The sequence below is a fragment of the Mauremys mutica genome, chromosome 18 (assembly GCF_020497125.1).
Source record: "Mauremys mutica isolate MM-2020 ecotype Southern chromosome 18, ASM2049712v1, whole genome shotgun sequence".
In the NCBI taxonomy this organism is placed as follows: Eukaryota; Metazoa; Chordata; order Testudines; family Geoemydidae; genus Mauremys; species Mauremys mutica.
The window spans coordinates 27,167,948-27,181,316 of record NC_059089.1 but is presented as its reverse complement, the minus strand read 5'-3'; the positions used below and the strand labels follow the sequence as shown (position 1 = coordinate 27,181,316).

Here is a 13,369-nt window from a genome sequence, read left to right as displayed (position 1 = left end):
TAATTTAGACCTGCTGTGCATAATCCCTAAAGGGCCCCACACATCAGCTAAGGATCAGCAGAGCTCTGTGCTGCCTCGCACACATCCCCTACTCTAATGTGAGATGTGGGTGGTTGGTGCAGGAGCTGGCTCTACTGGCTTTCTGCCAGTTTATGGTCAGAACCTGGCTCCTCTGTGTTATCTGCTGATGGATCACAAATGAGATTCTGGACCACTGAGTCAAACCATCAGAGAGAACAGAACATTAAACATCTGCAAGTTCAATTATGGGACATAACATCTTATCATATTTTCACCTTTGTAAAATACATTTGACAGTCTTTAAAGGGGACATCTCTGCCAATCACATCTAGTCTGAAGGAGTTCAGACACCCAGACTGGAGTGGGGAGATTCTTCAAGGAAAAATAAGCTAAGATCTGAGGCCAACAATAAAGGACACTAAAATGGTTGTTTAGTCTATCTGCAGACTTTCAGACGGCACACTCAGAAAATCAGTATTAAGTCTCTAGGCCCTGCTAACCAAGTCCAAAATTCTCGAGTGCCTGTAACAAACTTGGCAGGCAATTCTATATTGCAGTGATCATCAGTATAAAAATCTCTCTCAAAAAAGTCAATACAAATCACTTCTCCCCCAATTCTAACTAGCCACTGACCTCACCTCCCAGCCAGAGCAAAGGATTGACAGCAAGAACCTCCTGAGTTCAGTGTCTGCTCATACTGAATCCTCCTAGTCGCCTGGGAGCCTGAAGTGTTAGACAACACCTCGCAGCATCCTTTTGAATGAACCGTGCTCCGGATTGCTCCCCACAGGAGCACACCTCTCGGGCTTTCTGGAATAGTTAATGAATGGGGAGGACCATATTACCTAGTCAAGTGTGGTAAGGCTGCCAAAATCACTGCACTTCGGAGAATTTTCAAGTAAAAATAAAGGGACCTATTATTTCCTCTACTTTGCTTCTGCATGAGCAAATTAATCTCCCAGCTCTAGAACACTATGCGGGTAATTCCCAGTGACAGCACTGATAACAAGGGCTTGGAAGGACACAGATGAGCAGCTGAAGGTCTTCCTTGCTGCTGAACCCAATCGCTAATCCCTCTAGTCTCCAGACATGGCTGGTGGTTCTACAATAAAGCGTATAATCAGGGTTATTAGGATTAACAATGACTTCCTCTGCAGAGCTGCTCTTACCCGAGTTATTTTCCCTTAATCACAGTTTACAATTCAAGGCTACTTCTGCTCATTGCTCTAATCCCTAAAAAAAAAAAGGGGGGGGGGAGGGGGAGGGGGAGGCGCCCAAGATGCTGGTACAGTCATACCTGTCCTCTTTATTGACTTGGGAGTAATATGATCTCTGTCGAATTGCTGAATAAAAGGAGAAGGCTTCATTCAGATAGCTGGTTTCAGATGTCCGCAGGCTGTGGGAGAAACACATTACCTCACAGCTCCATGTAGAGGGTCCTGTCACCCCTACCCCCGCCACTGACACACAAGATGATTGAGTGGATAAAACATGCTCCTTCTCAAGTGAGTGCCACATTAAAAAAAGGAAGTTTCCCAATCCCAGCACACGATTGGAGAAGATTCCAGAGCTTCCATTTTATTTCAGACAGTCTAAGGAAGGAGCCAGCAGCAAAGATCAGATGTCAGGAGCTCATGCCCATATGTACAGGTGATATGTTAACATGGGAGATTTAAGGGGAACAACAGTTTAAAATCCCAAACTAGTAACTAAATCAATATGCAAAGTCAATGCAACAGATATGGAAGACTTTAAAGTGACCCTTGAGGTCAAAGAGGCAGACCTTTAGCACTGTCAACAAAACTTGCAGAATAATATTTGGGCATGAGGGTCATCTTTGGGATCCACTTTTTGATTCGGCAATGAATCTTCTTGGGCAACAAATGCTGTGAGTGGTCCCTCCTGGGGCTGTCTTGTACCACTCCTGAGGGCATGTCTACACTAGAAACATAAGTCAACCTAAGTAAGGTTGACTTACAACTCCTGCAGTAATTACTATGGTGGTTCATGTCCACAATACCCTCTTTCTGTTGGTGGCGCATGTCCTCACCAGGAGTGTTTCCACCCACTTAAGGGGGCAGTGAGGAGGTCTAAGAGCCTGGACAGCTGTTGGTCTGGGAACCAGAAGCGAGGATCCAGGGAGCACCTGTGCTCCAAGCTGAGAGGGCACAGCCTGACTGGGAACAGGGAACCCGGAGAGCAGCCGGGCTCTAGCTGGAACCCCTCACCCACCCCGGTGACAGCTGGGCTTTCTTGTCAATTTCATGGCTCCAGTATGGAGCTGCAAAATTGACAAGAATGAGAGCCAACAGCCGATATCAGTAATGCAGTGTAACTACACTGACATACACCCTACATCTCTCAGGGAGACAGAGTTATGTGGGTGTAAGAGGGCACTTACATTGGACGGAGGAAGGCTGTAGTGTGTACACTGACATAATTAGGTCTACATAAGCTGCCTTACATCAACCTAACTCTGTAGCGTAGACCAAGGCACAGTCACTTGAGAGTACACATGGTTCCTCCCAACCCCATCCTTCACTGCTGGCTCAGGAATGAAATTGTTCTGGAACTACCACCATGTGCGCTGCATGGGGCATGAGCAACACCACTTGTCTCCAGCAGGCACAGCAATAGATTCACTTACTAATAATGGTAGTATAGCTGCCCAATCTTGGAGGCAATTTCCCCAATCTGCCACCGCTTCAATCCATATCGATTGTCCAGTACTTGTCTATTTCAAGCAAGAGAAAAGGGAGAATATTAATATATCCCATGCATTTCCCAGAACAGCAACCCATCCAAATTCAAGTCAAGACACCATTCTAAGGCCAAATCCTGCTTGCCTTACTTACGTGGACAGCCCTTAGAGAAACTTTTATACTCTAACATGGCATTTACAAGCCAGCTCTGGCAGAGTTGTGCACACATTAGAAGTGGCACATTGCAAAACAAGGGATTTGACAGCACCAAAAATGTGTGATAGCTGGAAGGATCATTGCGTTTCACAAATAACGTGAAAGAGGGTCGCAGCTTCCTGAGAATACTCAAGAGAGCTGGGTACAGTGAGGTGTGAAAGGTCAGAGCTTGTGCAGCAGCAAGACATTGCATCCATTCCACATGGGCACACAGGTGCACTGCAGAGACCCTCAGCAGATTAAGGCAGTGCGCATGTAAGCAGGCTGGGAAGTTGTTTTTGTTTTTTTAAAAAAAGTTACATAAAGAAAAGATTATATGCAATGTTTTTTGGTTTAATTTAATTTAAATTCTTCAGGGCACAGACTGTCTCCCCTTGTGCTAGGAGAGCACAATGGGACCCCAGTCCAGGCCTCTGGGCACTACCATAATACAAAAAGAACACTGCAGAACTATTTGAAGATAGTTCTCAGGAGCATTTTCTTACCTATGCTGCTGTTGAAATTTCCAGAGTTTAGTGTAAACATCAAAGGTTCGCCCAAAATAGGACTGCCACTGCTTCTGCCCATACTGAGGCAAATCTCTGCAACAGACAAATGCAGAATAATTGCAGAATACATCCATCAGCCCAGGATGTGAGACGCAAACTCAGTCAGATTTTTGTTTGGGTGGTTGTTTTTTTAAAGTTAACATTTGTATTCTTAAAAAAACCAAAAAAACACAAAAAAGCCCAACACAGACTTGTGATATGCTATGACCAGTCCACACCTGTAAATTCATGTTCTGTCTCTGCAGGTAGACCAGCTGCAATACAGACAGAAGAGGACCTGGGTTCAGGCTGCAGGCCGGTACTTGGGTTAATACTTCCTACTGGCACTGCAGTGTTAGGGCAGGTGGCACTTTGCTAGAGACACCAGACTAAACTAGGTCATCAACTCATGAAGCAGTTTCTGCAGAGAAAGAGGCATGTATTCCCATACCCATTCTTCTGTTGTTACCCCTTACACTCAGACAGAATTCTTTGGCCCCTGTATAGACAAGACTGGGCATTTCATTAACACTAACAATCCCCAGACAGACATGGGCAACAACCTGAATATTTGCTAAGGGTCAGTTTATCACGGACTGAGAATGGGACAGAATGGCACAGAATGCAGAGATCTGGTGCCTTGAACTGCCTGGCATCACCATCACCCACCCCATGCAATGTCATATCATCTACAAGGCAACACTAGTATCAGAGGCAGGGGAGGATAGGCTGGTGCCAGCTAGCATTCACCAGTCCTTGGGACAGAGCCTTTTGGGGACTAAGAAGGTATTTTTGCCTCAGAGCAAAGACTAATAGCAAAGAACTGGCACAGTTCTTCAAAACCACCCATACACCACCACTCCAAAAACACACACTGCTCTGCACTGCAATATACACTCCTCATTTTCACCTGCACAAATGCACACAACTCTCCCAGCACAACACAACCCACACACAAATCAAACAACCAGCATACACAATAACCCCCCAAATCACTCTGAAGTCTAGAATGTCTATTGGGTCACCATGAAGTGATGGAAAACAGCTACAAGTACAGTTGCGAGCTTTTTTTGCTCAGAATATCACCAGATTCATTCTTCACCAGATTCACAGTTACCACCCAATTTTAAGTTCTTGGTCATTTTTGTTTTTTTTGTTGTTTTTAAACTCAACTTTACGAATTACACCCGTGCAACAGCAAAGGCTTTTAGCTACCAGTATATCACTATAGACCAGGGGTCGGCAACCTTTCAGAAGTGCTGTGCCAAGTCTTCATTTATTCACTCTAATTTCAGGTTTCGCGTGCCAGTAATACACTTTAACATTTTTAGAAGGTCTCTTTCTATAAGTCTATAATATATAACTAAACTATTGTTTTATGTCAAGTAAATAAGGTTTTTAAAATGTTTAAGAAGCTTCATTTAAAATTAAATTAAAATGCAGAGCCCCCCCGGACCAGTGGGCAGGACCTGAGTAGCGTGAGTGCCGCTGAAAATCAGCTTGTGTGCCGCCTTCGGCACGTGTGCCATAGGTTGCCTACCCCTGCTATAGACTGTGCATTTATAATACATAGAACATATTACTATGTATGTACTTGCCTCATCCTGCTATGCCTGGAATTAGGGGATGGCTGCCACAATATGCAAGTACAGCAACAGCTGGAGGGAGCTAATGCCACGTGTGAATTCACAGAATGTGTTTACATGGCGGTGGTCTGTGCAGATGCAGACACACATGTGCATGTGTATAGATGCATGATTTAGAGAGTGGAAAGGAATTCATGTTTTCCAAGCTCCGTGAATGTGTCTTTTTACCACAAGTTGTCAGGTCTCGACATCAATAAAACACAAGACTCTCTCTACATATTTACTGTAACCCTGAAAACAACTCCCGAAGGAAACGGCAGGGTTCTTGCAGCTCCTATGCTTTCTAGCAGGCGACTAGAAAAGCAACAAAAGCAGTTATATGCACCAAATACTAAATGAGATTCCAAATATTATCCAGTCAGGAACATACTGCGGAGACTTCAGTTCTGCCCAAAAAAAGAGGAGACTTTGGTACACGCATCATTGTTTGGTTACTCTTAGGGTACACGTCTTCACTACCCGCCGGATTGGCGGGTAGCAATCAATTTCTCGGAGTTCGATATATCGCATCTCATCTAGATGCGATATATCGAACCCCAAACGCGCTCCCGTCGACTCCGGAACTCCACCAGAGCGAGTGGCGGTAGCAGAGTCAACGGGGGAGCCGCGGACGTCGATCCCGCGCCGTGAGGACGGGTAAGTAATTTGAGCTAAGGTACTTCAACTTTAGCTATGCTATTCATGTAGCTGAAGTTGCGTACCTTAGATCGACCCCCCTCCAGTGTAGACCAGGCCTTAGACACTATGTTATGCAGCCATTATTACTGTAGTCAGAAATGGGAAGTTAATGGTCCGTGGAATTAAATTAAACGGTGCTCAGTGATTGTCCCATAAGCCAAATCTCCTTGGAGCTTGTGCTGTGCAAGGGCAACTTTGGTACGAAACAATTGTTTATAGACCTCTCCCTAAATTACAAGAGGCAGGCCCATTTTCCTAAAGCCTGTTCTATTCCAAGGCAGAGAGAATATCCATTTGATTCACAGCTTCTGTGGATGTCAGACTGCGTTTTTTAATACACAAAAGGGATTTAAGAGCTTGCATTGAGAGGTTGCACTGAGAAATTGCCCTGTATTTCCTCCTGGGAACTTCTGCTGTAAACAGGCTATAAAAGCCAGTTCACCTAGAGCCTCCCTTCCCACTTCCCCATAGCACTAAAGGAGATTCACCCTTCTAGTTGCAGACATACACTAACTGGCTGGGAGCACAATGCTTAGTGTACAGAAAAGGACATGGAATGTCTGATAGAATGATGGGGTCACAAATTGCATTTCACTGAGATTTAGTGTGACAAAAGTATTTTGGGAGGCCATGACAATGTCTCCAAAAATAAGCAGCAAGGGCAAATCAAGAACAACCCAATTCAAATCTTGGATTAGACAAATGGCTCTCCCCATTCTTCATCAAGGGCCCAATCCTGCAAGGTGACTGAGGCAGTTGAATACCTCCCAGTCTTAGGCCCTATGATTCCATATGCAAACCAGTTATCCGAGAGTTACTGGAGTCAGCTGGCATATGCCCATACCCAACCCTCATTGGCCCACATTGTGAGACTACAGCACTTCTATGAACAGAACAAAGGTGAGTGGGGTGACACAGCATCACGCTTACTACTGGAGACACCTATGCAAGAAACAAAATGGCAGAACTCACATTCCATGGGACACACTGTGGAGGCAGAGTTAAGGTGGTTTTCCTACCTTTACTGTGAATTTCCATGTTTTTTAATGTATTTGTTTTTGGCTACATTATAAGGATTTTAATCTTTAAATTACCCAGACATGCTCCCAACATTAATATCTACCTTCACAAAAGGCTCTTTGTTAGGGTATCACAAGGAGCTTGGCATGAACTCCATGAAGAAGACAAAAATATCCTATCCCCTTGAAATCAACACATTCAACACAAACCTAGGGTGGAATTTCAAGGCAGGCATACAGCCCACATGAGAAGCTACTCAAGGAGGCATTACATTTAGTTGCTCTTGAATCAGGTCAAGAATTTTTTCAGAGAACCCTATCCTAGATCAGTAAGTTGGTTCACCTACTCTACATAGTGAATAGCAGATCACACCTTCTATAAACAGAGGCATTCTGAAGTCCCACCCCCAACAACAACTTCAAAAAGAAGGACAATTGCAACCTTCCAGGACCAAAGTTCTTTAATAGAGTCCAGCAATGCCCCAAGATGGGCTGCTGCAACATGAGACGGAAACCCCATCGCCTCTCCCTTGCCACTACATAGGCAATAACTAATTTTTACAAGAAGTTCCCCTCCCCTCCCCTCCCGGGAGCAGAGCTGTGCCTGGAGGCACAAGGGGAAGGGATGGCTACAGGAATGCAGCCTCTTGCTGATCATGCCAGGCTCTCTAGAGGAATAAAAAAAGGAATAAGGCAGCAGAATGGGATTTCCACAGCAGAAAGGAGCAACATTGTTGTCTAATCTCTTTAACAGCACCCCAAGTGGGATAGGAAATTAATATTGCTGTGCTTATCAGCCAACTCTATTTCCCACACAGCATGAGGGAAACTGGCTGACTCATTTTATGCAAAATGAATCCGTTATTGGCGTGATTCCCTACCAGCCTGGAAAGCCATTTCAACAACTGTTGCTATCGTGATGCTGCTGATGCCTGAGAAGATAGGCAGGAACTGGCCAGAAAGCAGGTCCTGCCAGACTCAAAGCTAGCTGCTCCTAAGGTCTGAAGCAAGTGGACAGAGTCAGGTCTGAGGGGGATTCCATATGATCACAGGATCCACTGTGCAAGAGGAATACTGCGAGAAGCAGCATGAGCTTCGGGACACCTCATGCAATAAACAGGACAAGTTTGCTTCAGGAAATCTTAATGAATCTTAACACTTGTTTTCTGAACCATCATAATCCTTCCAAACTGTAAAGCATTCTCTCCAGCCACAGACTCCCCAGTTGTCAAGGAACAGCTGTGGAGCATCAAAGCAAGCCCCTTGCTACAATCCTCATGTTGCTTTATTCCCTGGCCCCATCCTCCCCAGGGCTGAGAATATTCCTCACACCTATTGCAGTGACCACCCCCGGCTCCAGCTGACCAAGCAGCAGCATTCTGCCTTATCAGGCCAGGATGACAGGTTAGTTTAAGCAGGAGGCTAAAGTGGGGAGATCCTAGAAGCAGCCCTCTTTCTCCCCTCCTCCAAGTACTCTTCACATTATTTTGGCCATTTCACATCCACCACAAAGTGAGTGGAAAATGTAGCTTTAAACAAGGAAGAAATCAGGCACACACATACTACATTCTTTACTTGTAACACTCTGAATTTATGCGTCACCCCTCACTATTGTGTACATGTCCTATAAAATCCAAAGTTTCCTGGTTACTTCGGTGCTTTGGATTCCCTCTGATTAATGGCCTATTACAAAACTTCTGTCCTTGCAATATGTACATGTTGGGCCACTATTACTTATAGAAATTCCTGTGTATCTGCACATATACATTTCAAGCAGCAGGTGAGCCTAATCACAGCTGGCATAGCCAGGTACCGTGCCATTCCTGGGCTCCCCTGGGAACAAGGAGGGTCTCCATGGAAACTGACACCAGCACTTTTGATAACATCCTGACAGCATAATAAAATTTCATTTGTGACAGTACACCACCACAGCACAGCCAAACACTATTCTGCAGGGAAGAGCAGCTCTTGCCATCACCACCCTCCCACCCATTTGTTGTCTTGTGATCTGCACATCATTCATGCTGCCTTTGTCAGGAACTGCCCTCAAAGGGAAAGCATAATGGGAATCAACGACAACCTGTTACTCTCCTTCCCGACAGCCGTCTCCTTCTTCTCTTCACCCCTCTATGCACCTAACCCAGACATGCACGCCATCCAAAGCACGGTGCAGGACGCAGGAGTGACAAACAGATTTGCCATATGGGATGGATGGTACAAAGAAAGGAGTGTCCCAACCACTGAAGGATGGGCAAAATATGCTGAAGGGATTGAGTAAGAGGACAGAGAAAAGACAGTCAGTCATTATCTAGAGTTTGCTACTAAGCCCTCCAATTTTAATGGTAAACCAATGCTTTTAAAAATTCAGATTTTTGACATCTCTAATAGGAACGAGTGAAATCCCACAACTGCTCCTGGGGCATGGCACGCACTATGGGTGTAGTGTAGTCTGTTGGTCCGTGTACTGCACTGGGACAGATGATGGATAAAATTGTGGTGAATTTTTAGGCCCCATGTGGAAATTTTCCCCAGTTCTTGCTATGATCTGCTTTACGAGGTATAGCACTTCATCTTGTGCGTTCAATAATTCATTTTCCATCAGCGGTTTCAACCACATTGCTGACAGAAGCCAGAGTTGCACTGGTTGAAAATGAGTTAAGGAATATTCCTTTTGGCTAACTCCACGTGGAAGCTGTCACAGAGGGACATGGCTCAGACTGAGTAAAAGACCCACAAAATCCAGGGAGATTCTCAGCAGGCCTGCAGCAGCAATGCAAGGAGCAAAAGCTACACTTGAATGTAACAGAAAAGCTTTCCAGAATGATGTGTTACACTGGGGGGGTGAAGCCCAAGGGACTTGTCTGTTCACAATCATACAGTCACTCAGCCAGGACCACCCCTTGCCTCCTGTACCCAGATACCAGAACTGTGCAGTAACTCCCTAAGGGGCACAACCTCCTCACCAACAAGCCACTGTGAGCTAGAAACTGCACCAGCAACATCAACAGCACTGCTTCAGTGGAGCGGGTGCAGCACCCCAGATTAGAGGCGGACAAGGCCCTGATTCCATAATCTTGTGGGGGAGGAGGGTTCAGACAGCAGAAGTACTATAACCCACACCCTCCTGCGCCACACAAGCACAGGGCCCTCTTCCTGAGACACACTGCCAGCTGACTTGAGGAGGATGAGCTGGAAGGGGAAAATGGGGAGCACAGCCTTCGATGGGCCCACATCAGGAGCAACTTGGAGGCGACAGACCTGTATGAAGGCGAGGGGTGGAGTGTTTGCAAGGTGATGTCTTTGGGGTTGCCGAGAGGAGTGGAGACAGCGTGCAGCATGGGGTGGGAGTTGTACACACTTAGCCACTCTGCACACAATTTAGAGACGTCTAGTTCTCTCACCCTTGCCCACCTACCTCACTGGATTCCCTTCCCCACCCCAAACACGCACATTGTTGTAGCTCTGGTGTATTGTCTCATGTCCATCATTAGCGTGAGCTTTGGGAGAGGGGCTCTGCCTTCCTAATATGTTTACACAGCAAATATGAGGAAATATCATAAGAGCCACACCAGCTAGCATAGAACAAAACCAAAGGAGGTTTGACCTGAGTCCCTGAAAAGCAGTGCACATATTACTGGAATTCTGGGAGAAACAGGAAAATATTACCATCTCTTCCAGTAAAGCATGTTCTTTCAGGCCACACAGTGAGCAAAACATCATCGCTAGACTGCAAGCTCCTCCAGGACAGCATCTCTCTTTCCATAGCACTGAACTCAACATTTAACAAGTGATACTACTAGAAGCAATGCAGAGGCTGGCTATCCCACAGCTAGGCACTTCCTAGCATCCGGGACATCTGCAATTAATTCAGGTTTTAAAATGTATTGCTAAGGGTGTTTATTAAGGGAGGTAAGTGCTACAGACATAACCTCCTCCCGCCCCCCGCTCTACCGAAATACAAGTAATTCTAGCAGCTACAGTCACAAAAAGGAAGCATCTCCCTTACCCACTGGTAAGAGCATAAAATATACTTGGGAGCAGCAACCTTTATAACAGGTTTTTCCTCAAATGCTGTATTTGGCAACTGAAATCAGGAAGAGAGGAAGGAAATGCTACAGAAAGAAAGACGTGGCAGGCTGGGTCCTTACCATTCTGACAGCAGAAAGAGTGAAACAGCTGCCAACACACAGCCATAGGCTTGGCTTTCTGCAGCTCGAGCACCCAGAAGAATTTTCAGGAAGGAAACCCCCAGCATGAAACATTGTGTGGGTGAAGCCCCTGTCCACAAAGCAGCAGAAGCCATCACCTTAATCAAAACAGCAGGTCAGGCATGTACCAATGCATGCATTATCCTACAGGGAGAAGCCAGTGCTGAGATCAGGAATTAGGAGGACACTAAGCCTTTTCCAGGAAAGCCAGAAGGGGACAGGTAACTTGCTCAGGAGTGTTGGTGTCACTAGGCATAAATCTAGGTAACTCGGAAGGATGGCTCTGGGCCTATGTGAACCAAAGTACCTCTATGTGAAGCGCTTTTGTTAGCCTTACTAAAACTTTTGTAACCTCCGGTACTATGTGCTGACTACTAGCAGCTGCAAGGCCGGTTGGCACTAGATGCAGCCAATACTAGATAAGATAGGCGAAAAGCAGATGCTGTAATCAAAGTTATATGCATGAGAAAGTAACCCCTACACAGTGGAAAAGTACAGATAAAAAGAAACAAAAGGGGTATAAATACTGGGACCCCGCCTGCGTGCGGGTGTGCAGGATTTGAGATTGCTATTTTTCCCTTGCACCTTATTTGGGCTCAAATAAACTTGGTTTGCTTCTCCACCCTGGTGTGTTAATTACTGCAACGCACACCGGGCAACAAACCCCACTGTTGTCCCCCTCGGGCCCTCTGGGCCGGCAACAGGAGGTACCACACAGAGATATGTTATAGCAATGCTTCACCACAAACCCTATGCCCACAGGAACTGCAGCTGAGAGGAGCACTGTGGGTGAAATAGTGATTGATTTCTGTCCAAGGGAAGACTGCATTCGTTGTGTATTTTACTTCAGATGAACCCATGCAGTGGCATATTCAAATACAATCAATGATCACCTTGAGAAACAGTCTGAGCCTGGTGACTGAAGTCCATCCTCTTACATGGATTGCTCAAACCCATTGGTATTTTTCTACTTCCTGTTATCTAGCTAGGTGAGAAAGGATTCTTTCCCCCTGCATACCAGTTACAGTATCAAAATCCTGATCCTCTATCAATCAGCTGGAAATTTAACACCGCATGTAGCTGCATCAAAGGCTTTTTCAGAGAAGACACTTAATGGTACTGTAGCAGATCCCAGTGTTTGTCAGGTTCTAAGCCTGAACATTCCTCAAGTGCCAAGACACAAGAAGTTCTGATTTATTCCCTACAGGGTCCAAGGGCTACAGCCATAAGCATGCTATGACCTAAGCATGACAGGATGGGACATATGATGCCAGAAGCCAAGTGAGAAACCTGGGACTCAGGATCTCTCAGTACCAGAGTCTGCTTCCTTGGGATGCTGCATAAGGTCAGTGAGGACTTTTGCATGTCCATTTGCTTTATCATTCATATTCTGCAGCACAGGCTGTTTGTTTGGCGTTTGGAAATCCAATTCACACGCAAATTGTAGGATTATCAATAGTTTATGAGAAAAGGGACGAGAACATCTTTTCTAACCATCTGTGTTTGCGTATCAGCAGTCCATACAGCCCCCAACACATAGTATTACTCAGACCAATAAGACACTGAATTGCCAGGAAAATAGTGGCTATGATAAGTGTTGCTCAAGAAATTCTACAAAGGAGTTAAGAAATAACAAAGCTTCTAACACACAAACATCAGCCCAGAGGGAATTCCCTACATTCTGGAACAAGCATGCCCATGTCACAGTGAGAGAGCTTGAACCACTATCCCACAGGCACCAACATTCCTGAAGCACCTTTCACTGCCTTTGACAAGATAGCAAGGCTTCCAACTTTTACTAGTTGCTTTGGATAATTCTAGATTTGACCCTTGTCAGGGCTTGTTCTACAGATAAGGTTAGCTTGAGCAATGACCTTTAGTTGTGTACTGGGCATGAAAATGAATCTGTGCCAGCAGGAAATAACTCTGCACCCCTTAAAAACAAAGTAATCTCAAACGTGGCCTGTGTGTTATCTGAGGCACACAAAAGAGCGGCTTGTCCCAAGGTCACATGGGAGTCATTAACAGAGCAGAGAACAGAACTTGGGATTCATGACTCCTGTTTCACCAGTGTTTTAACTACTAACCACCACCTTAGGATTCAAGATTGCCTCTCTGGGTTGTGCAATTCTCTGCTACTGCAGACAGCCATTTAGGGTGAAGGTATAAAGTGAAGAACCTGAAGTCCACTGTCAGCCACCATCCTAGGCAAGGACTGGCTGAGATTCACTCTGAAGCTATTTATTCGGCTAAAGGGGTCCCTGTTAAGTGGCACAAGGAGCTTTCCCCCAGGGTTGGGCTGAGAGCACTGATTCTCAGTTTCGTTGGCCCAAGAAACAAACAACAACTAAG

General features: G+C 45.5%; 1 protein-coding gene across 2 annotated transcripts in view; it reads right to left on the bottom strand.

Moving 5' to 3' along the window:
* Positions 1 to 13,369, bottom strand: part of SCAI (suppressor of cancer cell invasion) — a 92,362-nt gene that overhangs the window by 30,679 nt on the left and 48,314 nt on the right. For both annotated transcript variants that reach the window (XM_044992704.1, XR_006574194.1), the window contains exons 4-6: positions 3,425 to 3,520; positions 2,669 to 2,755; positions 1,319 to 1,417 (exon numbers count right to left, since the gene is read on the bottom strand). In XM_044992704.1, coding sequence (XP_044848639.1) covers positions 1,319 to 1,417; positions 2,669 to 2,755; positions 3,425 to 3,520 — 282 coding nt within the window. The remainder of the gene's footprint in view (positions 1 to 1,318; positions 1,418 to 2,668; positions 2,756 to 3,424; positions 3,521 to 13,369) is intronic.